This window comes from Arachis ipaensis, chromosome B05 (genome assembly GCF_000816755.2).
Source record: "Arachis ipaensis cultivar K30076 chromosome B05, Araip1.1, whole genome shotgun sequence".
NCBI lineage: Eukaryota > Viridiplantae > Streptophyta > Magnoliopsida > Fabales > Fabaceae > Arachis > Arachis ipaensis.
Genome location: NC_029789.2, coordinates 139,836,992 through 139,838,934, shown reverse-complemented (window position 1 = coordinate 139,838,934; position 1,943 = coordinate 139,836,992). Strand labels below are relative to the sequence as shown.

Sequence of the window (1,943 nt, the reverse complement as noted above, 5' to 3'; positions counted from 1 at the left end):
AAGACAAGGTGAAAACTCAGGTGCAGTCGACTTCACGTGAAGTTGATAGTTGAGAGCCGTTAGATGATTTGACTGATTTGACTAAATTTTTATTTAATGGCTGTCAGCTATCAACTTCACGTGAAGTCGCCTGTACCTAAATTTTCACCTTAAGACAATACTCACATACATATTAATAATGTACGTAAAATAAAAAAGAATATATAATAATTATATTTTATTTATTTAAACATTTTTAAAACTTAAAACTCAAAACACATGTAGTTGAAAGTTGAAACGTACGGAATAACTGTTTTATTTGCATGATTCAGGAACCAGAGTGGCTATATATATCCCCTCTACGATTACATATCTTATCACAAACATTTCATAGAGATTTGATTATTTAATTAACTTCATTGCTTCATTGTTTTCTGGCTTTTCTTATTATTATATTCCCAAACACAGAAAATATGACTATCCTCATTGAGCAACCAGAGCTATCAACAATGGCAGAAGCTCATCAAGAGAGAATTGATGAGCAAATGAGAAATGAGTTGGTCTTAGATGGTGGATTTCCGTTGCCTAAGCCCCTCTCAGAAGATGGATTCAAAGCCCCTCAAATCAACTCTTATGGCCGCTCTTTTAGGTCTCCATATTAAGTCTTTTCATATTTATTTCACTTATTCTTTTATATCTATTATATATAAAAATGTGTTATATTATATGTGCATTGCAATTAGGGCCATTAAAATGATAAAATTCGTCAATGCAAGTCAGTCTGGTTATTGCCAATGAGTTATAGTTCAAATGACATAGTCTCCACATATTTAATTATGAGGTTGCGGGTATGAGTCTCATACCTTTGATAAAAAAAAAGTCAGTCTGATTATTCAACTTAAACGAATGAATTTTTACTTTTAAAATTAGACTCATGAAAATGTGACATTAAACAAATTAGTCGATTAATCTAAAAAATTAACGGTCGTTTAAATTATTTTGTATTTTCAAATAATTGCAGCTGATTTTCAATTTCTGTTCTGATGTGATCCAAAAATTTGATCAACCCACTAAAAACAACTAAACACAAGTTAATCCAATATAAAAAAAAAACATTTATAATTTTTTTTCCAAAAATAGTTATTTTTTGTCAAATATTTTTTTATTTTTTTTACTTTTGAGTCCAATTTTTTTTCCCCAACAAAAATCCGACTAGCTCATATATAATCCGCTATATTCATAAACAATCCAAACCTAAAATATGAAGCATGTAATTGAACAAAAATTAAACATGTTAGCTCGTATAACCCACTAGCTTAAATGGACCAAGTTTAAATTGGCTAAATAGACCCATTTTGACAATTTTAATTAATTAGAGTTAAACATAACATTTTATTTATTTATTTATTTATTTCTCTCTTCTTATTCTACAAAAACAGAAACTATCATGGTGAAAGCGCAAGGCAAAAGTCTGTGGAGGAATTCTACAAATTACAACACACCAACCAAACTTATGAATTTGTAAGCCAGCCATTAATCTTCTTCCCATCAATGTCAAAAGGATATAATTGTTAAGATATATATATATGACTTCTCACACATGCATGATATATGCAAACTTTTTAATTAATTATTATAGGCCAAGAAGATGAGAGCCGAGTATGGAAAGTTGAACAAGGCGGAAATGGGCATATGGGAGTGTTGTGAACTTCTTGAAGGAATCGTCGATGCAAGTGATCCTGATTTAGAAGAATCTCAAATTCAACATGCTTTTCAATCTGCTGAAGCTGCTAGAAAAGACTATCCAAATGAAGATTGGTTGCATTTGACTGCTCTTATTCATGGTATTATTCTTAGCACATGTATGACTTATATATAATGTTTATCTTGCTACATTTTATTGTATATAGTACAAATTTGGTATGTCATTATTAATTCAATGTATCAAATTTTAAATAAAAATA

At 29.7% G+C, this 1,943-nt stretch overlaps 1 protein-coding gene across 1 annotated transcript in view; it reads left to right on the top strand.

Annotated features, from left to right (window-relative positions):
* The window catches only part of LOC107644462 (inositol oxygenase 2-like), a 3,042-nt gene continuing 1,458 nt past the window's right edge, over window positions 360-1,943 (top strand). The window contains exons 1-3 of the mRNA XM_021103002.1: window positions 360-628; window positions 1,419-1,500; window positions 1,619-1,841. Coding sequence (XP_020958661.1) covers window positions 453-628; window positions 1,419-1,500; window positions 1,619-1,841 — 481 coding nt within the window. The 5' untranslated portion in view covers window positions 360-452. The remainder of the gene's footprint in view (window positions 629-1,418; window positions 1,501-1,618; window positions 1,842-1,943) is intronic.